General features: G+C 39.1%; 1 protein-coding gene across 1 annotated transcript; it reads left to right on the top strand.

The window, feature by feature from the left end:
- The first annotated feature begins 360 nt into the window (after positions 1–360).
- ANKMY2 (ankyrin repeat and MYND domain containing 2) lies at positions 361–21,159 on the top strand. The gene is made up of 10 exons (XM_054384883.1): positions 361–523; positions 3,092–3,156; positions 9,622–9,760; positions 11,564–11,662; positions 13,794–13,954; positions 15,062–15,276; positions 16,345–16,480; positions 18,545–18,673; positions 19,088–19,229; positions 19,770–21,159. The coding sequence occupies exons 1-10, from the start codon at positions 457–459 to the stop codon at positions 19,991–19,993; spliced, it is 1,377 nt and encodes a 458-aa protein (XP_054240858.1). The 5' UTR covers positions 361–456; the 3' UTR covers positions 19,994–21,159.
- The last annotated feature ends 2,221 nt before the right edge of the window (positions 21,160–23,380 follow it).

Raw genomic sequence — 23,380 nt, 5'->3', positions numbered from 1 at the left:
CGCCTCTGCGGCCGCCTCCTCCGCTCGGCCGCACCAATCCCGGCACCTCCCCGGGGGGGCACGGAGGAGGAGCCTTAGGGAAATCAGAAAATAGTAGGGACATGAAAGCAAAATCCGTTTCCTTGCTTCAAAGTAAACATAACAGAGAAAAAAAAACCTTTTTCTCTCCGGCAGCGCCGAGCTGAGAAGTCGGTGAAGCGGGACAGCCGGCACCCAATTGCCTCACGCCTGGGCAGGAATGGTTTACCCCACTCCCGGCCCCGGCAGGGCGGAGCAGTGGGAGGAAGTCGCCATGAGGAGCTGGGTGGGCGTGGGTGCTGCCGGGCTCGCCGCGGGGAGGGGGTTTCTGGGCGGTACTCTCAGGCCTGGGCTGTCGTCGCAACCGGGCTGAGCTTGTTTCGTGGGAAGGTACCGTTCCGAGTTCACCTTACCGTCTGCGGGAGGTAGGGGTCTGTGATGGCTCCCCCAAGGAAAGGTGACCTGAGCCCGGAGGAGAAGGATTTACTGGGAGTGATCGCCGCAGGTGAGCCCGGCCTGGTCCTCGCCCCTCCGCGGCGGTGGGCGGTAGTGCTGCCCCGGCAGGCCTGGCCTCTGCACTTTACCCTTCTTGTCGCCGGCGCTGCTCTTGGCGGAGGGTGCGCAGCACTGTGCCCTCGCCTGCCACGATCTGGGCCGTGTTGTGTCGCAGCTTCGGCGGGCCGGTGGCAACGGGCAGGCTGCGGCCCTTCGGCAGGAGCTTTGGCGGCCGTTACTGGCTGCGCTGTTGCCTCCGCCCCGGCCGCGAGCACTTTCCCCTAAAGGGAAAGCGGATGTTCCTCTGTGCGTTTCTCTCGCTGCGGCCCTGTATGGGGCCGGCCTGTGCCACCCGAAGGGGACTGCTTGCCAGGCGTGGAGGGATACGCATTGCTACACGTATTCATATTAGTAAAAATATATTGACATTTATCTAACGGCTTGCGTTACTGTGCTCTGCAGAAAAAATGTTTTCCTGGGGATAATCCAGTTCTTTAGCCTGTTACAGTGCTTCTGCCAGAGCAGGATGTCCTTGCAGACGAGGTGTTCTTAAATGAACAGAAGTTGATCTTGTCCAGAGTGTTGTGCAGCTCTTAAGCATTCGAGTTTTATTTTGCATTTCATGTAAGTGTTGCAGTTTCCCCCTGTCATGTGGTATATGTGTTTATAGCTCAGAGGCTTTCTTTAACGCTTATTGTAACAGTTGGGTTTCGTGGTCCACCAGTACAGATTTCACAGCCTTGTCTAAACGGTTATACTCCAAAGAGTATTTGAAAATTGTGAGTGTGGTTTGTTAGAGGTAAACTGAAAACGTGCTCCATGCGTATCTATATGTAGTTGTGAGGCAATTTGAACCCATATAGAATTTTATTTGTAGTTTCGAGGCTTCATTCTTAGTTACTTTAAAACGTTCCTATGTGTCAGACACAAGCATAGGGCAGTCAGCAATCTGTTTATTGTGGGTCAGAATCAGTTTGACTCACTTTAATCAGACACCTCTGTCTAACTTATGATTAAGGTCATGGGATAATTTGGTTTGGAAAGGATCTCAGGAGTTCTCTAGGCCAAGCTATTGCTCAAAGCAGGTCATCTGCGAGGTAAAACAGGATTGCTCAGGGCTTTATCCTGTCAGGCCTTGCAAACCTCATGGATGAAGACAGCACAGTGTCTCTGGGCAACCTGTTTTGCTGCCACTCTGAAGCTTCTTTTTCTTTCAAGTTCTTGTTGTCCCTCAGCCTTCTACCACGGCACCATTGTGCACAGCCTGCCGCCATCTTTAAGCTTTAGCCATCTGACTTCCATCAGTGTAGTGTCTTTTTCAGAAATCCTTCAGTGTTTTACTGTACAGGAATTTTAACTTGTATATGCAGTTTTGCTATGCTTTACTTGTGTGAAAGTTTACTCTGAAGATGACCCCTTGAAGACTTGCTCTTCCTGATGTTTGTTCTTTTGCTGAGATAGTCTTCTGAAAACTATTCCAGGTCCAAAGAAGCTTCTCATATTTAGAATATATATCTGTTCGGGGCAGTAAGCTAGTTGGCAGTGCCCTGACTGTCAGTCAGTATATTTTATTTGGTCTGCCAAGTGTGTGAAGTGACTCAAAGTGACTGGCTTTTTTCCCCCAAAAAAATTTTTTTAAAGGGTAAAGAAACCTGTTTAGTATAGTTAAGTGACACCAAAAGCTTTGTGAAAATAAATTATTTCTAGTATTTGTAAAGGGGATTTTCTTGAAATAGAATGATCCAAAACTGCAGTTGGAAGATAAACTTTGCTGAAAATTTGCTAGAAGAGCACCTCATGATTTAGTGAAGGTGAACCTGAAGCCTGTCTTTAAAATGAGGATCTGTGGGTTAACTGGAAGGATTCTTTTAGCAAATAGAAAAATACAACGTTATGGCCTGGTTTTTCTTGGCCAGATTTTTTTTTCAGACTTAGTCTGCTTATGCATTTGGCAATTTTTAGAAATATCCATTATCAAGATACTTCAGTCCATGTCCTTTCCACCTCCATATTACCTAAAGCAAATTCCTTCCATTTCCATGGACCTGGGAAGTGGAATGTTGCTTATTTCAAATTTAAACAGGAAAGAAGATGTGAGTAAATTATAAAGCATGTTTTATTCAGACCAGAAAAGTCTTTCTAATTGAATAATTTCCTTTTGTGAGGATTTAGATAGCTCTTTTAAACTCGAGATGCTCCAAAATAGGTCAAAGTACAGAATGTTTTAAAATGCTCAACATAGTTTTACTTAGAATTATTCTGGTGCTGTTATGAACAGACACATTAGTGTCCTGTTCTTGAATGAGTTACTTACAAAAAATGGATGCTTACTTCTAGTGTGTGCTCTCAGCTGCTCTCTTGATGGTGTGAATTCTTGGCTTTTAGCTTCTAGAACAGAACACTACTCATTTCTAAGCCTCTTCACTAAGTTTATTGGTGGTTATCTGCATTAATCTACAAAGATTTTAATTCTAATTAGGAATGGAACTGATATTTTTCTCTCTTAATTGTCAATTTGTTCACTTTCTCACCCATCTTTTTTTCTTTTTTGTGTCTTGTTTTGTCTTTTTGTCTAAAGGAAACACCGAGGAGGCTGGGAGGCTACTGGGCAGCAAGAATGTCCGTGTCAATTGCTTGGATGAGGTACAGTGAAACTGTACAAGCATTATGCTGGGTTTAGCAAGGAAAACACTAGGTCTGAAGTCTTCTTGTTATTTAATAACATTGCCACACAGACTCATGGAAATCAGAGTTATTCTGAAGATATTTCCAGTCTGCAGGTGAATAGTGAACCTTTGAACAGTTCTTAATTTATATTGAACAGCTCTTAATTTACTTTTTTTTTAAGTTTAAAGATTAATGCTACTTAAAGTACCGCACAGTTTGTTTTATCTCTCCAAGTTCTAGCATGAACTTTGGTGTAAGGTAAGATAAACTCTCAGCAAGACACATGTCACCTCCACCAAGCTGTAGTCCCCCTGCTTAAACGGCAGCAGGTAGCTTGGGTAAAGACTACTTGTCTCTGTCTCATGCTTGCATCTCATCAGCCAAAGCCTTGCCTTTGCAGAACTATAAACATACTCGGAGAGGGAGCAGCCAGGTCAGAAGCAGAAAACACACTTTGTTTTGCAAGAGGCAAATGTGATAGACAAGTAGAAGATAAAATCCTTAGGTACTATCTGAAGATAGGAGGAAGTTTGTGGAGAAAGGAAGCACATTTTTAAGTGTACTTTATTGTATGGACTTCAAAAGCTTTTATTTTAGTGCAGTTGCTGAACTAGTGAAGAAAAAGAAATAATTTTCTTCATAAAAGTGAGAATCCAGAGAATGAGAACAGGTTTAATGTAATTTTCTCTTCTGTTTGTGGTACAGCCAACTTGCAGTCACAATTTAGTCATTTCCACAAGCTGGACAATCCATAACATCCAGAACTAGACTTAAATTCTGCACTTCCTGACCTTAAGAAATAAACACATAAGATGTCCCTTTAATTTTTTATTTGACCATATATTCTAACTGCTTAGATGTGCTTCCTTCTAGGTTAGAAACTACTTACAGTCATCAGTCTTTAGGTACTTTTAGACAAGAACCAAATCACATTTTGACATCTTCCAAATGCATTGACTTTTTAAGTATCTTGCTTAAAGTTATGTTTCTTGAGCAACTGAACTCTAATTTGGCTTTTTCCTGAATCCCTTCCAGTTGTTCCAGTTTCTTCCTTAAAGATATGGGCATGAGCTTGACACAGTATTTCAGCATTGCTTCTGCTGTTATATGTATTAAAAAAAAAATTAAAAAAGCTTTTCTAAGTCCATTTGCTTCTCCTGGCCATGTGCCAAGACTCACTCACCCTTCACCTCTGCCTGTCTGCAGTGCTCTACTGGGAGCAGCAGATCACTTGAAAACAGAATAAAATCCACATATTCAAATCAGTTTCACAGATGCCCAAGACTTTTTAGATACCCAGCAGATACAATCCTGTTTTTACCCCAGCATCTTTTCTCACCAAATCTTTTTTTTTTTTTAATGTTTCTTTATGGATTTAGGTAGTTGAAGAAAGGAAAGGTATTTTGGCTTAATTGCTGTCTTTATGAAAACAAAGACTTTCACAAAACTTAAATTTGACTCTGGCAATTTTAAAGGGAATTTAAGCTTAGGTATCCCACAGTATTGGGACAAATAGATGGACAAAATAAACACATGTATTTCACAAGCACACTGCTTAGTCTTTTTTTTTTTTTTTTTTTGGTCATATTTTAACTGGAGTCATTGCTAATTTGGAAATGTAGTATGGAAGAAAGCATTCAGGATTTTTCTTTCCCCTGGGAAAGGAGAGTAGTAAGTAGTGTTGTGACTCCATGTTGGCAGTTTGCTGACTTTAACTCCATCCATTTGCAGGGTGTGGCTAAGATCGTGCAGATTATTATGGAAAGGCAGTCTGGAGAAAGCACATGGATTTTCTAGCTGTGGAAGTTTCCTCCAGTCTCATTGGTAGTTACAGTTGCAGAGGAGCACTGTAGTACTACAATCCACTGTTTTCTGCAGATCGAGCAGAGAGGCTTGTCCTGAAAAAAGGCTTCACACTTTCTCTGAATTTAATTTTGAAGTAATTTATAATCTTCTTATATACAGAACTATATTTGGCATTAGCAGCATTACTTTTATCTCTTGTTGGGTAATTCAGCTGTTCACTTCTGTAATAAAATACGTCTTTCAGAACCAGTCCACTTCTGTGCTAATTACAGAATAGAATACTTTGGAGGAATTAGAGCAGCAGCCTGCTTATTAGTGTAGGAGATATGTGTAGTTCTACACATACTGATTATGTTCAGTGAAGGATTCTTCAGTTAATGTCTTGCTCTTCCAGGGTGAATTTCCTGTGCTAGCAGAAAATGCCCAGATCCTTGACCTTCACTGAGGAAAAAGTAGTGCCTTTGATGGTTTTTACATACTATTTCAAATTACACAATCCAAAGGAAATTCAACAGCTATTAAGAATAATCTGTTTTCAATTCAGGTTGCTGACTGATGTGGACTTTAACTTTTCATCACTGCAGATGATATTCCTCTGATGATCTTTCTGTTCATGTGTTACATATGTGAAACCAACAGCTTAACAGGATGAGAGAAAAGGAGTAAAGGAGGAGAACTATGCTGTGATCAACATTCACTGAACAGTATTTTATATTCTAATTAGCTCATACTTGGCTGTAGATAAAATTATTCATGCATGTAACTATTGACTTCCTTCAAAATCATGCTTCCTGTAAGTTTAAGATAGGTAAGGGCAAACCTACTCAAATGCTTTAAAGGTGAAATTTCTAAAGGTTTTCATCCAATGAAAACTTAAGCCATTTATTTCTAGACTAGTACCATTTCTGTTGAAAGTCAGAGACATTTTTACAGTCTAATTCCAAACACCTACCTGAACCAGTTGTGATGAGTTAGTCTGAATTCAGTAGTGTTCTTCCTTTTTATCCAGGAGCTGATTTTGAAGTCATACGTCAACCAGTGTTCCTTGTGGCACCTGCTCTTTTTGCATAACTTGTTTCTTTTTTAATAGCTTCCCAAATATTGTCTCAAATAAAAGGCAAATCTTCAGTCTGTGTTTAGTTTGTAATTTTCTGGATGAATAGAACTGGTGTAGCTGCCTGAATGTAAAGAATAGTATGAGGCACTCTTGCCATGTTAATGAGGGCTGTATTCCTTCTTGCAAAACGAGCTGGGAGAGGGGGAGATGCTTTAGCATTGTCAGTATGCAAGTGTCCACAGCACTTTAGCTGGGGTTTTTACAGCTCTTCCCCTTTCCCACTCTATTTAAGTAGCTGGCATTCACACATGCAATGTTGTAGTATATCCCAATACCTGAGGTCGCAGCTCCAGTGTGTTTTAGCCTATGTGTGCCACATCTTGTCCAAGTTCCCACAGTTGAGAAAATGGGTGAAGTGAGCATGACAACTGTAAAACACTAGGAATGTTGGACCCCCTTGGATTCTTCTTTTCTCTTAACTCAAGTCTGTATGGCTGCTTCAGTAGCAAACCTGCAGCATGTTATCCACAAAACAATGACTTTAAAAAGTATGTGTATCATGCCTGTGTGCTTGCACAGTCAGCATGGGTGTTTTAGTGCTCACAATGTAGTCACATTTCTGCCAAATATGAACAGGCTACTGAATGTGACATGGTCTGTGTATTGTATCTTATTTTTCTTGTCTTGGCTCTTGTACCCTGGCCACCCCACACTCCCAGTTCCTCTGGTCAACAGAGATTGAGAAATAGTGTTGTTGAAAACTTCCTCCATAGTTCCTAGAAGACACAAGGTTGCTTTTTTGGATTATCTTTATAAATCTCTTTTTATTCATCCTGCGGAAGCACACCTCTTCCAGGTGCTAAAGAGACATAGACTGCCCTGCTTTTTTCTTCCCCTACTTCATGCAGTGGCGTCCAACCCCTCCCTGTTCTGGTACTCATCTGCCCCTCCTGCATCCCCACGCATCCTTTCCTTCCCTTGTTGGCTGATTCAGCCCACTGACCCCCTAGTATTATTATGTTTCCTCAACTGACTCTCTCACCATGGCAGCATTGGGGCACCTTAGCTCTTGGAATCCCATCCCTCTGTCTGCTTCTGGTATGTTTTCAGTTTCAGGCATGGGAAGGGTGGTGAGTAATGGCTGGGTTGGCTGTGCTATGAGGCATAACTCCATTATGCCTGGAACTCCTTGTTGGTCAGTGGCAAGCAATTTCCAAAAGCACCACAACCTCTACTTCTTGCACAGTCACAGAGAACACTTAGGCAGGAGATGTTAATTTTGCTCCCTATAAACCGTGTAACAGTCCTGCATAGTAAACAAGAACATGCTCATTTTTGTCCTAGGGATTGAGGTTAAAAGACTGGATTTTTGGTCAGAAGAATGTTACATAGTAGCTGCTAGAAAATGGATTCTACACCCTATGTTCCATACTGGAACAATAAGTAATGTTTCACCTGTATAGTTAATAAATTGCTAGTTTAGTCTTTTAAGTAAGTTGTATTGTCACCTGCCAGAAAGCAGACCATTGCTGGACCTGGCTTTGGTGTTCAGCCTGTGAAAAATATTTACAGTCTGTTCAGCTTCTGTATAGAGACGTAATACAGAACCCCAAGTTTTTCCTGTCCCTTTTCTATTTGCTGTGAATGTGGAAGGCTGACATTAGTGTGACATTAAGTCCAATTTTCTAATAAATATGATCATGTTTTCTGCTTGGTATGATTTTTTTTTGATGCACAGCACAGCCTGGCACTTCCAAAATTCAATCAAAGGCTTGGTTCTCCCCTCTCCAAGGAGGAGACAGTGACAAAAATACACAAATCTTTTCTTTTGTCCTATAATCTTTAGACTTTTTAATTGAAGCATTCAAAATACTTAAAGTCATTGTTTTCTTAAAATTCCTTCTCCAGTCAAAGACCTTACTGGGTTCATATACCTGTACAGTGGAACTTTAATGCCCTGCTAAAGGAGGCAGATCTCTGACCGATTCCAGACTGGGACTGGCCCTTAAAAGTTACTGTCAACAAAAAATACAACATAACTTTATATATTAGGATACAAAGCCTTTACTTGCCTTTATAGAACCACAAATAAAACCTAGCTGAAACAATCACAAATTTGTTTGATGTTTTTGAAGCTCTCTCTTCAGGTCTTCCTTTAGTGGGAATTTATGTTCCGGTTTACCGGCATATCTTGGGTTTCCAAAATACGATCACAGAATCATTCAGGCTGGAAAAGATCAAGTCCAACCATTAACTCTACTCCACAAAGTTCACCCCCAAAACCATATTCCCAAGTACCACATCTAAATGACTTTTAAATATGTCCAGGGATGGTGACTCAACCACCTCCCTGGGCAGCCCATTCCAATGCCTGACCACTCTTGCTGTGAAAAAGTTTTTCCTAATGTCCAGTCTAAACCTACCTTTCTGCAGTTTGAGGCCATTCCTCTTGTTCTATCAGTAATTACCTGTGAGAAGACACCCTCTCCACAACATTCTCTCAGATAGTTGTAGAGAGCAATGAAGTCTCCCCTTATCCTTCTCCAAGCTAAACAGCCCCAACTCCTTCAGTTAACTCTTCATAAGATTTATTCTCCAAGTAATCATTTTAAATTATTTTCAGTTAGGCTGGGGAGTAATGAAAATAAAATGCTTAAAACTGTTACTATTATTTTAACTTTCCCAGTTTTCCTTATCTTTAGGAGTTTTATTATATTGATAGATTTAACTTAATTATTTTTTCTATCATAAATTGAAACAATATATTAAGGCTCAAACTGACAATTACAGTATTTCAGAGTATCACATTACCATGCAGTTACAGAGCTGCAGTAATCATGTATATGAGTGTTGCCTTAACCTGCAAAAGGAAAAAAAGAATACCATTTACTTCAGGGACAAGCTAAAGCACATTCCCTTCTATTCGGTGTTGGAGAAATGTTCTTAGGCAATTACTATGTCTTGTCAGATAACTTGAATCCTGACTAGGTGTTAAATGGAAATAAACAGCATATTGGAAAAAGTGTATCAAATTCTAAAAATTGAATGTCATGCAATTTTCTCACACAGAAATGCGCTTTTCCCTGCCCTTGGAGAGGCAGAGAGCCTGCACTAACAGGTCATCTTACTTCTGAAAGTTTCCACTAGGGTTTGCCCAAGTTTGCATGTGTAATTTCCCTGTTGCTTAGCATGCAAGGCAGGAAAGAAAGGAAATAACGCAGGAACCTAACAAATTCTCCAGACCAAGCTTTTCCTGCATTAATTGTCTTTAACCTTAATGTTTTGTACAAGAACCAATGACAAATTGGTGATAAATGGTTTTCAATTATTCAGCACTGGTCTGTTTTCAAATATATGGCACAGCACAATCAGAAAAGTGACATGGAAATGTAAATTCTGCTGCATATTGGTAACCATTTTGCTTTATGAAGATTTCATGAGTTTTTTTGTTGTTGCTAACTTAAATACTACGCAAGGCTTTGGTAGTTACACTGAATGTGTATGTGCAAGTTATCAATGGTATGAAGATATAACTAATTTTTTTTTTATATGCTGCTTCTGTCCTCTTTCTTTGCTAGCATGGCATGACCCCTCTAATGCACGCAGCGTACAAAGGGAAGGCAGACATGTGCAGGCTGCTCTTGCGACACGGAGCTGATGTTAACTGCAATGAACATGAGCACGGCTATACTGCCTTGATGTTTGCTGGGCTTTCAGGTAACTATGCACTAAACTTAGCTCACTGATGTTTTTATGACATTGGTGGGCACAATTTGCTATAAAACAATAATTTAGAGAAAAACATTGATGTATTTTTATTATTCAGCTTTACTGTTACTTCTCTGAACCATGTGGATACACTGAGGCCAGTAGAATCATCAGGACAGTGGAATTACTGTTCAGGCTTGGCATCTTTTTTGTATGAGAATTGATTTTGTTCAGTGTTTTGAGGCATGTAGCCTGTCTGGACTTTGTCCTGGTTGTTACAGATCTCAAAATTCAGTCTCCTGTGACAGTTTTCTTGTGCAGTGCCATACATTCCATTTAATTATGCTGTGCACTCAAAAATATGCTACAACCAACTGCCTGTTTCAGGACTACAAATCAGTAGCTTTTAGTAGTATTTGAGACTTGTTAAATCAATCCAGTTTTCAAATTTTGCCTGTCTCCCACATTATTTTTGCAATTATTTTGTGGGTTTTTAAAAAATTATTTTGTAGGTTTTAAAAGTGTGGTTTCTTACAACGATTTTCCCACTCTTCTTTTTCATTATAACTGTATATATCTTCTGTCTCAGGTGTTGGTTTGCAGCTTTCATTTTGCTGTTCTTTTGCCCTGATGAAAGAAAGAATAATTTTCCTTGAGTGAGAAGAAGACACTACATAAAAAAGCATTCTTCCTTCAGGGGAAAAGATTAGGTTCAGGAATATTAGATTGAGTATCTTCTTTACTAGGCTGCTTGCATCCTCCCAGGTAGAGTTTAAACTCTATGTTCTTTTATCATAAGTATGAAAAAAAGAAAGGCATGTGTGTGTCTATGAACCTTAAGTGGATCATCAGATTTTTTTTTTCTGCTAAAACCTTGCTAAAAAGATCTGGGAAATTTCGGTCTTCTGTGACATTGAGCTGAGCTCAGCAAATTGATGGAAACAAACTTCTAGAGGTTGTTAAATCACTGCAGCTTCATGGGAAATGCTGGATTTTTACCATTTTCTAACAGCTAAGCTTTTTACCTGTCATCCTGGGTGTGAATGCTTCTGAATGTTGACTTATCGGTCTGTTATCTGTGAGTGCAAAAGGTACACAAGCACTGCTGACGCAATGCTTTTGTTTTTAAATCAGAAACAGTAATTTCCATCCACCACTCCTTTTTTTTATATTCACTTTTCTGTACTTAGTATATGCACAAAACCTGACAAAGTAAGAATACCTCTGAAAGCAGAACCAGCGTGAGTGGTGACAAGTGTCCTTATTAGTCTCTGAAGGGCACCAATTAAATCATCTAATCTTCCCATCAAATTTCAGCTTCATTTTACTTGGTATTTAGCCCAGTCTGAACACCCAGTTCCTGCTGTGGAGAAAGGAACAATCTGTTCTCTTCTCTATGCTCCTGCTTCATAATAGTACTGGGTTTGTTTTTCTTCTTAGAATAGCAAATGTTGAACTGTCAAACCAGATTAGTAGAATTTGCTTCTATACTGCTATCCAGAGGGACTGATCCCTGGTGTAGTTGCATGCATATGACTCCCATAAGCTCCATGGGGAGAATTACAGAGAGCAGATTTATACCCAGCCTCAATTTAGGTTTTACTTCGGTTTGACCCTTTGGATCCATAAATTAGGAGGCAGCACCATGCCTTTCTCTTAATCGATTCTTAAAATAATGACATTAAGAACATTCATTTCCCACAGTATTGTTCCTGGTCTTTAAGAAATTTGCTCTTTGTTTCTCTGCAGCATAACGAATTAGAAGCTGTGGTTTCTTCTCTCTTATTCCCCATGTTTTACCCCCAAATTCAGGAAACAAAGAAATCACCTGGATGATGTTAGAGGCTGGAGCAGAGACTGATGTTGTCAACTCTGTGGGGAGGACAGCAGCTCAGATGGCAGCTTTTGTGGGTAAGGTGAAAGTCTATTATCATTTCTTAAATTCCTAAAGAAGTAAAAAGTTAGATTCTGATTTTTTTAATTGGAAAAATGCTATTGGATGACCTGCTCTGAACTGATGCAGTTCAGCTTTTTTCCACATCTCATCCTGTAAGAGAGTCAATTCATATTCTGTTCTCATGCTTTATTTCATAAAAGCACAATTGATCTTACTGGCAAGAGCAGATGCTGCTCTTCTCCAAGGCTGCAGGTTTTTGCAATGTCATCACTTTTCAGATAGCAAGAGGAAGCTGGTAACGTTAGAGGTGTCTGAAGTGCAGTACAAAGTGCATGCTTGGAGCTGCCTTTGTGGGAAGTAAAGAACATAGTGCTAGGAGTCAGGAGCTCTCATCTAAATTTGCTGCTAGCACACTGTGTGCTCGCAATGAGTCACCTCCGGGCCTTCTCCCTCTGCATTTCAGAGAACTGGAGGTCTCAGAACCAGTTCTGAGGCAATCAGTACTTACCAGCCTGAGCTTGACTAGAACACAGTGAAAGATTTGCCATTCCAGTATGCTGGGTGATGCTGGGTAAAACATGCAACAAGGCCTTTTTCTGTTGTTATGTTTCTTTTTCCTGTCTCTTTTTTTTCCCAAACTTTTTTTCCTTCTTTACCCATTTTGACACTGCTGGGAGATTCCTGGATTAATGTTCCGAAATATGCTACTTCTTATCTATTTCTGGCAAGGAGAAAAGTGGGATAATTTAAATGATTCAGATATTGCTGTCCAGATGACCTTCCCAAAACCCAAAAATGAAGACCTGTACTTTTACTTCAACACAACCTTCTCATATTCTTTAAGTGTTTGAGAACTCCCTTGCAAGGTGTTCTGGATTCAAGAGCCTACCTTGCCATTTAGAGTTACTTCCTTGAATAGTGAGTTTCAATTTCAATCCTATCCAATTCTTTTAAAGAGTTAAAGATTGCTGTTGCTCACTTGAGGTTCAAGCAGCAAAACCTTAACTATTCACTTAATATGTCAGAGAAGTCCACTCTTATTAATCATACTTTGGATTTGGAGACTCTTTTCCAATGTGATGCTGAATTATTAGTGAATGGGAAAATGTTATCTCCAACATTGGAGAATTCTTGTTTGAAATCTCAGCATTTCACCAAGAGAGAATAAATATTTTCAGGCATACTGAGATATGTTACTCTGTGAGTCTGAACATTGGAATCTGTTCCTGTTCTTTTTTTATTCTCTATCCAATAAACATGAATTCATCTGTCTGTGTGGGAAGTGAGGATACTTCTTCCCTTGTCATTTGTCTTAGGCTGTGCTCTATTAGCTCGGAACAGTCTCTGCTAAAACAGTGGAGAGTTTAAAAGTGCTGGGTTTTGGTTGGCTGTGTCTTCTGCTATTGATTAATAGGATTAGTGCCAAGATAAATCCATCAATTTAAAGAATGTGGTCTTGAACTAAATTTTACTTTCCCTTTAGCCAAGTAATCCATCATATTGTCAGATGTAGAAAACCAGAAGGGGGTGTAACTTTTCTCATACTATTACTTTTATCACAGTCCTTTTTCTTTTTTTTTCTTTTTTTTTCTTTTTTTTCTTTTTTTTTCTTTTTTTTTGGTAAATTTTAGGCATGTTCTGTTCTTGTAATTTCTCCCACTTTAGGTTAACACACTACTGTCTGTTTCAGGTTTGAAAACTTGTAAGTGTCAAGGCAAATATTACTAATTTTTGAAATTACAAAGTGGAGAGAACTTCTCTTGAAAAATCTTTACACCAGTGTGAGACTTACTAGTACAGTGTATCTTTGGAGATAAATACCTGTTTCCTAGTTTTGTCTTACCAGGGAAAGAGTATGTGGGAGTGGGCTTAAAATGAAATTCCATTAAGTCATTCCCTGCTGAAAGTCTTTAGACAGTTTTGACTGAACATAAAATTTACAAACAAAAGAATGGCAAGAATTGCCTATTACCAGTACAAAGCGTATCTGGCTAAGGTCCTTTGTGGGTAATTCTCATCTATATTACTTATATTAGATTTAGGTTGGGGTTTTTTGTTTGACTTTTTGTTTAGTGGGGTTTGGTGGTTTTATTATTATTTTGTTTCATTCTTGGTTTGCTTTTTTTTCCTAATTCTCTCTCTTAGGTCAACATGACTGCGTGACTGTCATCAACAACTTTTTTCCACGTGAAAGGCTGGACTACTACACTAAACCACAAGGCTTAGATAAAGAACCAAAACTGCCAGTGAAATTAGCCGGACCGCTACATAAAATTATTACTACTACTAACATGCATCCTGTAAAGGTGGAGTAATACTTAAGTTGTGATTTTTTTTTTCTGCATGGGAATTGTTTCTTTAGGTCAGAAAGCTCTCAGCTTTTCTGAGAGTCCATCTAAGACTAAGAGCATTATCCACTATTTCAGATGCTTTTGAAAATTAGAAAGAATCAGGCTCAATATTTAGACATGATGAAAAAAATGAAGCTATTTCAGCATTTATATAAACCGGAATCTTGAGCTAACACCTTTTAAGTGGAGAGATTCTTATTTTTAACATCAATAACCATAAGTAGCTCTCTTTTTTGGCTTTCTTTTTTTCCTAACTCCACTTGGAGACATAAAAGAATTTCGTATCTTAACAAAACCTCAGTGTTCTCTCAATGCTTGTCTCGGCATGTATCTTCTTAACCTTCAGCACTGGTTCACCATAGTAGCATCCACTGCTGCTGCTGTTTCTAAAAGTATGTGCAAGAGACGTTTACTTACTAGTATTTGCTGGAGAAAATGTCTTTTATGGTTTGCTTCTCCAGTATAGTTCAGATAAATTAATACACTTAAATTCAAAGACAAGTTCCTTGGGCTTGCCATTCAATGGCAGGAGTTTGTCAAGTTGCCAACCAGGTATTTGTGGTGCATACAAGCTGTAATGCAGCTGATTTAGTAGGTAGAGTATAAAGTTTCTTCTTAAAATGGTTAGTTCAGTGCTTGACTAGTCTGCCTGAGGTACTCCAGGATTAGGTGAAGTTGATGTGTCCCTCAAAACTGCTTAAGTCAGACAAGTCTAGTTTATTTTAGATGTTCAAAGGGAAAGAGATTTCAGGACAGCGTGTGGTGGCTTCTGTAACTGTTTCATTTGAAATGGTTTTGCTTCTTCAGGTTCTTGTTCTGAACAAAATCCTTACTATTTTTAATATCAGTCATAGTTGTAAATACCTCTTTTATGAGAACTGTGAATTACAGTCTACCAAATAATACTAAATAATGACTGAAAAAGGAGGGGAAGGCTCTGTAAGATGGAAACAGAGAAAACACCCCTGAAATCCAGCTACAATGAGCTGTGCAACCTTTAATGCACAAGTTTAAAAACATCAATTCCTGATTGGGTTACATTTTCTTCAATCTTTCTCATAGATTGTGTTGCTGGTAAAAGAGAACCCTCTGTTGGCTGAAGTGGAAGCACTGCAGAAATGTTACAGGGTTCTGGATCTCATTTGTGAGAAATGTATGAAACAGAAAGATATGAATGAAGTCCTTGCTTTGAAAATGCACTACATCAGCTGCATCTTCCAGAAGTGCATTACATTTTTAAAAGAGCGAGAGGATAAACTAGATGGATTGATCAAGAGGTAAGTGTTTCTACAGAGTGGTCTGAACCATCTTACAGAGGGCAGAAGAAGACAACTGTAGTAGTAATAGATTGGATTGTCTTGGATAAAAGCTATGCCAAGTAAATGTTGAAATAATCCCAGAGGCAGGCACTTTAGGGTGGCACTGATGCCCTTTTTTCTGTCTGAAGTGACATCGTCCTTTCCTGGGGTACAAAGGAAACATTCCTAGAGCTTCAGCTCCCTGGTGGAACTGGTTAGAGCTTGGCAATCAAAGAGCAGCAAAAAGCAACATGTGTTGTATTAAAATAGGAGTAATAAGCTTGAAGAGAGTGTGTCCAGTATGGATCATCTAGGAACATCTCTCTTGACATTTTGCTCTCCAGCAGTCAAGCAGGGTGAGACATTTTGTTCAAAAACACTTAGGCATCTAAGAACTGCAAATCCCACTGGCTCTGAACGAGACTTGGACGCTTAAATCACTTATATCTTTAGAATCTACTGAGTTGAAAAACTTAAGTACCAAAGTGGCCTGGCTTTTAGAAGGATCACTTTGCCCATAGGCATTTGTGGATTTCTGCACTGAAAACAAATTTTGAAGTCAGCTTTCACTTACTGAAATCAGTGATCCAGAGTAAAAAAGTGGGAGCTAACCAGATAGAGACATCAGGACTATAACATGTTATTAAGCATAAGTAAAGCAGAATGTGTAAAGCATCATGTATTCTTCAGTGTTCAGTTTTACAATGCTCATTTTCATGCACAACAAAGCATTTTGCTGCCACAGTCTGATGTAGATACTAGTCAGCCTGCAGATGATTATTTTCTCTGTGTGCTTGAATTAGTAAGTAGCAGTTTCAGTGCATACATTTAGTAATTTTGTATTTCAAAATGATGCTACGATAGAATAAAAATGTTTTCCTTTGCTTTTTCACACTTTTGTGTATGAAGTTGGCTAATTATTTTGAATTATAATTCTTCTGTATAATTTGAAAGAGGACAGTCTTCAGAAGAGAGTCCAGCATGCTGTATATTTGTTCTTGAACATTTACTATGTGATTTATTTTAATTTAGTTTTTGATATTCTAGTCTCTTAAAGGGGAGAGAGAAAGATGGCTTTCCTGTATACCAAGAGAAGCTAATTCGAGAAAGCATCCGAAAGTTCCCTTACTGTGAAGCTACATTGTTGCAGCAGCTCGTCAGAAGTATTGCCCCTGTTGAAATAGTAAGTTTCTCCTATCAACAAAATACTTTCTAAACAACTTGCAGGGGAAATTCACTTTAAACTAAGCCATCTTTCTGTTTCTTAGTTTCTGCAGTGTATTACATTAAGCAAAAGTTTCTGATGTCCCTGAACTCTGTGGCAAAGTGGCATTTTATTTTACTTTATTGCGGGCAGATATTCAGAAATACTCGAGTAGTTTTTTCCTGTGCCCATAATGAACCCTTAAATATCACAGCTTTTAAAGAAAATTCAAACAATTTGTTTCTGTGTCAGAGCTTTCTTTTTTCCCCTACTCTGGGATGTCTGTTCAGTTTTTCTTTGCCAATTCGCTTCTACAAATTTAGATTCAGACACAGATGAAACTCATTTTGGACTCTTCACAATGCCTAAATTCAATTTAAGATGGAATCATTTCCTAGGTTTAATGCATTCATGATTTCTAGTGCACATGAAAAGTTAGTAACACATGAGGGTTGAAAAGAAAAAAACATTCTGTGGAGCCACTTTAATCACAGGGTGAGACAAGATGATGTAATGTAGAGCATTGTATATCTAAATTAAGAAATCAAAGTTACAAGTAAAGAAACTAATTTCATTTTTCTTCATGTGCCTTTGCTGACACTCTCTTCATTATAGTACTATTAATTACTTCATCATAAATCTTACATAGGAGTTACTGTTCTTTTTTAAGAATATTCTTCCTGGTCTCTGAGAGCTGGTTGTATGCATTAACGTAGGGGAAGCGGAACAGTTTTGTGACATGTTTGGATTATGCTGAATGAATTAAAAATAGTCTCCATTTCAGGTGGCTCCAAGTCAACTAAAAGGTCCTGAGGCTTAATGCAATCCCTACTGTTTGTCTAACCCAGAAAAATAAACTCAGTGTGAAAACATAAGCCATCATGATGCATTATGACTTGCTTTAGAGCAAACATTTTCCTTTCTGTCCCTTTTTTTCTTAGAAGAGCTTGCAGTCTTTTCTGCCATTAAAGAAATACTGTTTGTTACATTGGATTTCTATGGATTATGAAGAAAGGAAAGGAAGAGATGCCATAAATTCTTATTTCTCTGGAAGCCTTTGACCTTTGGCATGCACAGTTACTTGGATTCAGGCTGAGCATCTCAGTATAGTCATAGTAGTTAGGGGCATGCATATCCATGGCAGTCCAACAGTTTAAAGATTTACTTAGAGCTGGAGCAACTTGGTGGTTTTTCTCTCTGATGGTTACATCATTGCCCAAAAGAATAGTCTTAATTCCTGATTACCAGTAAAATATACTAAATCTTGCTGCTTATAGTGCATGGGAGAAGTACTGCAAATAATATCTAAATAACTGTATACAAATAATTGTTCTGAAGATTATGAGTTCTGTAGCATCTGAGTACACTGGGCACGATAACATATACATATATATATGTGTGTGTATGTATGTGTGATGTAGTACATATAAAATACATATCTGTGTGCCAGCCCAGAGACTAATCTGCAGTAACCTGCTGCATATGATCTACAAGCAGGTGACAGTGTGTAAAGAACACTGAGTTCATTAATAGCATTATTAATAATCTGCAGAGTAGAAAAATGGTAATTTTTATCCTCCCTTCTACAGAATCTAAAGGACAAAGTCAATTTCATATACAAAAACTGATCTCTCTGAGTGTTAAGTTGTGCATGTTAGTTGAAGTTCTATGATTTAGAATCATAGAATCACCTGGGTTGGAAGGGACCTCTAAAGGTCTAGTTCAACCCCCTCTGCAGTAAGCAGGGGCATCCTCAACTAAATAAGTTGCCCAGAGACCTGTCAAGCCTCACCTTGAATATCTCCAGGGATGTGGGGCCCCAGCCACCCCTCTGAGCAACCTTCCTAACATCTCATCTAAATCTATTCTTCTCTAATTTCAAACCTCTGATTTAGTTATGTTCTTGCTGCTATGTCATCTGCAGTGAGACTGCATCTGGCTGGTTGGAATCTTGCATTGGTTGTTTTGTTTTGCTCTTGCAAGTCCCTCTTCATGACAGAGTTGGTTTTAAATCTCATTGCTGCTCCTTGTCATACCTTACAGGGTTCTGATCCTACAGCTTTTTCTGTACTTACACAAGCTATTACTGGCCAAGTGGGTTTTGTGGATGCTGAATTCTGTACTACTTGTGGAGGAAAAGGAGCAGACAAAAGATGTTCAGTATGTAAAATGGTAAGAATACATAAATTTGCTCTAATGAATCACAAAATACAGTGCCACTGAGATGCTGAGGATTTTGAATGGTTCACTATTTGCTGTGTAGACTCAGGAGGAATGCATGCATGTCTACACCAAAAATATGCAAACTGATTGCTTCTGGGAGAGATGCCTGAAATTCAAGTAGGAGCCCTTGGATTTCCAAGTGTCTGTCTTTAAAAATGAGAGTAAAATTTCTGTATGTTCAGAGTTAACAAACTGGTTTTTATAGATATTTTTATATGTTAGAATCACTCCATGTGACCTTACAGATAACTTTAAAATACCAGTAAATGCTTATGTAGAAAGATTTAACTTGGCACATTAATAAATGCAGTAATATTGTGTATTTGTTTTAGAAGATCGGTTGATAGCTCTGGTAACTTTCAGGTGATGTACTGCGACCAGAACTGCCAGAAAATACACTGGTTTACCCACAAAAGAGTCTGCAAGACCCTAAAGGAAATTCATGAGAAACAAGAACTAGAAGCTGCCAAAGAAAAAAGGAAACAAGAAAAAAGGCAAAAGAAAGGTTAGGAGTTATAATTTACTTGATGAAACTAATGCTGCCTTAACTGCACCACAAGGAACAATAGTAACAGGTCACAGCAGAGGCTGAAAGAAAAATTTTTTGTAACATAGTAGCACACCTGTGTGGGTTGGAATTCTGGTCTTCCAGTTCCAAATGCTGTGTACTTTTGTCTAGGGTGTTTTAATATTGGGGTACCCAAGTTTCTCCAGCTAAAGCATTCTGAGCTACACTGCACTGTTCCAAAATCCAACACTTTCACCAAAGTGATGCAGAAGTGTCCTGGTACTCCACCTTTCATTGGAGGTGTTAGGTCAAGTTCAATAATAAGCAGGCTGAAGATAAGTCAATGAGGGCTTTGTCTAGGGTTAGTTTCAAAGTGATCTTACACCAACTTAGAACTCCTGTCTTGAGTCTTTTTTGGTGAAGCTTCTGCAACTGATGCAAGGTTTCCTCGGGTTTTTTAAAACTCTTCAATAGCAAAAATGTCTGCTTGCAGATGAGTTCAGTGTTTACTGATTATGTGATTTCTCTTTTGTTTAGAAGAGGCACAAATAGCAGAGGGTGGTTCTACAGGGGAAGAACAGTCAGATCCTGGTCCAGATGCGACCAAAGAAGTGGACCCAAATCATGCTACTGACCAAAAGGAAGAACCTGAATGTACCAAAGAGATGGAAGCACTATCTGTGAACCCTGAGAGTCCACAGGGAAGTGAGACTGGCTTAGATGACATTGCTCTTCAAAAAGTTCAAGATTCTGAGGAGTAAGAAGAGGGTAGGAAGGGACTAAAAGCATTGGGAAGTGAACTGGCAAATTGCTTTTTTACACCATTTTAGGAAGCTTTATCTGAAGGAATTCAGTAGCAGTTAAGTGTCTGAAGGTACTCATCCGAATTCTGAACTTGTCATGACATTGCTGTAAATGTTTTTGACTCATGGGTGCATAACAATAGTGTCTATTTTGTGGCAGTTTTATTCAATGGTACAGCTGTTTCAGTTGTCTCAAGCTGACTGTAAAATGTGTGTCTCAGCAGAATTATGTTACCATTAGTATGGTCAAAAATATTCCAAGTTTGTGAAAGTCTAGTGAAGGGAAGAGCAGAATTACTTAGAATATTTTGAGTGAGGAGAATAATGCTTTCTAAGTCTCCTCTTCCAGGTAAAGATGCAGAGAACACTATATTGCTTATGAATTATTTCATAAACATAAGTACTGCTTAATATTGTTCATGCTGAACCTGGTCACAACAAATTAGATGGGAAACCTTGTGTGAATTTGAGGTTTACACATGGCTTTCACTTAGGCCTCCAATTAAAACCATAGATAGAAAATAGCTTCCCTTAACTGTGCTGTGTTCACTCAGATTTGCTACTATCTCATGAAACCAAAGGGAATGCCACAACCAAAAGCACCACTTGCTGCATAAGGAGGGAAAGAGCTGAAATTCTCTAGCTGCTGGATGAATAAGTGGTGTATTGAACATGGCAGTGTCCTACTTAGAGGAATAAGGACAATCCTCAGCGGGAAAAATACTATTAATTTTGTACTATTTAATATATTGAATGTTTTTGTTTAAAATGATGAAAACTGTAAAGAGTGAGGATACATAAATACACCTGTGCAGGGAATGTTCCTGTGTGTTCACCTCAAGGATTAGCAAATGTTGAGGAATAAAGGGAAGTTTTTTACAAGAAGGGAGCTGCGTGGCAGTTCTGTTCACTGCATTTGTAACACCTCTGGGGACATGGTGGTGGTCTCATTTGACATCCATGGGCCTCCTGTAGCTCAGGTGTGTGCGTTTCATTTCACAGCAATTGGCAAGCAAAAGATACATGCCTGGAACTTAGAGATGGGTCATGATGTAGTCACCATCCACCCTTGGAGTGCAGAAGTGCTGCTGGTTCTGTGTTCTGCATAGGGTGTTTGGGGCACATAGGGGCTGCATTGCTCTTCAGGGTGCCTCTGAAAATGCTCACCCTTTAGGAGAAACAATTCAGGAGTTCAGAGGTGCAGTAAGATCCACAGCACAAACCCTGCTTTTGTTCTGCCAGCCAATGCTTTTCTCATGGTAAAGGAAAACCCAAGCACTAGGCAAAAAGTATGAAGGTTGGAAATGGGTCTGAAGCATGGGATGGTTGGTGCAGATCATGGACTTGCATTTGTTCTCGTTCTAACCTGAAAAGGCTTCAAAGTCATAAGGATAGGCTACTACATGTCCCTGTCTTTGCAGCATGTCTCCGAAGAGAGCAATTGCAATCCAAGTTAGGGTCCTGGTTCACACTGGGGATCCAGAGCTGCCTTCCTCAGCTTGAGCTGGTGACAGCTCTCCTGTTGGAAGATCTAGGTTGGTAGTTCCTACAATAACGTTGGGTAATGAGTAAATCTTGCATAACCATGTATTGGAAGAAACATCTCAGGACATTACCTACAAGAAACTTAGAATAGAATGAAAATTCATGTGCAATTTACTGATTCCTTAAGCAAGGTTTTAAGTGACAAGACAGCAAAGCCAACAGACACACTCTTGCACCTTCATGGCTGTGTGATTCAAAACACTTTTCTCCTCTCCACTAGGAAAAGTGGAAGTCTCACTTCTTCTCCAGCTGTTTTGCTAGACACCAGAACATAGCAACTGTGAATCTGCCTGACCTGCTGCATCATAGCTCTTGCTCCCAAACTTGCTTTTATGCTAAGTGCTTTTTAATATTGACTCTCTCTTCACCCTGGGAAATCTGATTGAATTAAGAATATATAAAAGCTTCTGAAACTACCTGAGCAACTGTTCTAGTGAACTACATGTTGTGTGTGCAGATTTTTGATGCAGGTAGGTGTTCAAAGTTTTTCATCTTCTAACTAAAGGGAATTCTCAGCAAAATTTGAAATTACCTCTGTGATTTGACTATTTCTTTGTATATAAATAGCCAACATTACTCTTTCAGTAATGGCTCAAAAACAGACTCAAACCTATTGACAAAGCTCAGATGGATGAGGATATGGAAAGTGTTGCCTTTAAAGTGGACATGTTCACAGCTGGTGGTTCTACTGACTTGGGGCTTGTTGGACAGCACCCAACATTTACGAAGTACAAATGTGAACAGGTAGCAAACATTACAAAGAAAAGCTACTGGATGCCATGATAGGGGGGAGTTCATTTAATCTGTATTTTCCTGGGGTACTTACGTGCCACAGTGGGAGAGACAAAACATCTAAGAGGTTTTGATGGACTTTTCACCATCAAAGATTCTATATGCATAAATCAACTCCCTCTCTTCTCTGAGCACATCTATGCACTCAAAAAGGTTACAAGAAGTCATGTTAAAATTCTTTAACACTTATAAAATGTATTATTTTTATTTAAAATCTCTATTCTGTGGGGAAAATGTTTAATTAGTTGTTTACAAAGATTCTGTAATAAAATTCTTTTATGTTGAAAGATGGTGTTGCAGCATTCTCTAAGCAGAAAACTGAGGCAATTTTTCACTTGAATTTTTCTATTTTAATCAAAAGAAGACAAGAGCAGAAATATATCCCAGGCCAGAAATATTGTGCCTCTAATTTGATCCAGAATCTTGAGTTAAATTTACTCTGAAATGGCATTGCTTACTAGTTTAGTTTAGCCCCAGGTTCCAAGTGCAGTCTGCTTTCAGTGAAAAGTTTATAAGTTCAACTCTTTCTGTGTAAAATCTACAGTTTCTGGGACTGTGAAATGGCTCCTATGAAATGATTACATCATAGACTATGTCTATGAGCTTTGTTAAAAGCTGATAACACCAGATAGCATTGACTTTTAAGTCTTTGGCAGAAAGGAGGAAGGAGGATGAGAGAGATTTTCCATCTATATGCACATGTCCCTCTAGCTTCCTTAGTGGTACGATGCTTTAGAAGCTGCAAGTGTCAAGTTCTACAGCACTGTATGACCCACATGGTTATGAAACAGTGTTCAAGGCAGTCAGCAGTCTTGGTTGAGGCAGTGCATGTTGTATGGCAAGTCCTGTCTCTCCAGAAGGACCAGTTAGAGAGGCCTGCATCCTGGAGAGTACCAGCAGCCACAGACACTAGCTAGGTCTCAGCATGATTGAGAGCTTATGGTTCCACTGCATTGAGACCAAATGAGTATCCTCATAAAACTAAGAGTTTTCAGTGCATTCATGCAA

This window comes from Indicator indicator, chromosome 11 (genome assembly GCF_027791375.1).
Source record: "Indicator indicator isolate 239-I01 chromosome 11, UM_Iind_1.1, whole genome shotgun sequence".
NCBI lineage: Eukaryota > Metazoa > Chordata > Aves > Piciformes > Indicatoridae > Indicator > Indicator indicator.
The sequence above is the reverse complement of the archived record's forward strand: the minus strand, read 5'-3'. Positions and strand labels throughout refer to the sequence as shown.